Genomic DNA, 590 nt, shown 5'->3' with positions numbered 1-590 from the left:
AGGAGGAAATGGATAAAATTGTGAAGGATTACAAAATGAAGTCTCCATTGACTGGAAATGATCTAACTGATGCTGTAGAGTTTAATCTCATGTTCCCCATTTCAATAGGCCCATCTGGTAAGACTTACTACTTACTGCTATACTTATTTACATATTCATTTGTCTTATATTGTGGATATATGTAAATGTGGTAGACAAGCCAAGTAAAACCTTTCTGAAAGTTTTTGTATTCTATTCTAGGAGCATTAAAAGGTTTCCTACGACCAGAAACTGCTCAGGGTATTTTCGTGAACTTTAAGAGACTACTTGAATACAATCAAGGGAAATTACCTTTTGCTTGTGCACAGGTAAGTAGCATGAGGAATATTTTTGGTTGAAAATTTTAAGTGTTTCCTTATTGCCAAGCAAATTATCTAGGAGTTATAAGCAGAGGCACATAGAGTTTCAAATGTTTACAATGTTGATGTAATCACTACCATTTCATATCACAGCTGTTTGATATTCCTGTAAATAGTACATGAACATTTTGCAAAACCTTTTTGTTTTTAAGTACTTTTCCTACCACTAGCTTGACATAAAATTAATTGATC

General features: G+C 33.1%; 1 protein-coding gene across 1 annotated transcript in view; it reads left to right on the top strand.

The window, feature by feature from the left end:
- The window catches only part of LOC119591378 (glycine--tRNA ligase-like), a gene marked incomplete at its 3' end in the record, with an annotated part of 23,493 nt that overhangs the window by 7,166 nt on the left and 15,737 nt on the right, over positions 1-590 (top strand). The window contains 2 exon segments of the mRNA XM_037940119.1: positions 3-117; positions 241-347. Coding sequence (XP_037796047.1) covers positions 3-117; positions 241-347 — 222 coding nt within the window.

This window comes from Penaeus monodon, chromosome 28 (assembly GCF_015228065.2).
Source record: "Penaeus monodon isolate SGIC_2016 chromosome 28, NSTDA_Pmon_1, whole genome shotgun sequence".
In the NCBI taxonomy this organism is placed as follows: Eukaryota; Metazoa; Arthropoda; class Malacostraca; order Decapoda; family Penaeidae; genus Penaeus; species Penaeus monodon.
Note: the sequence above shows the minus strand (reverse complement) of the source record. Positions and strands in the feature narration are given on the sequence as shown.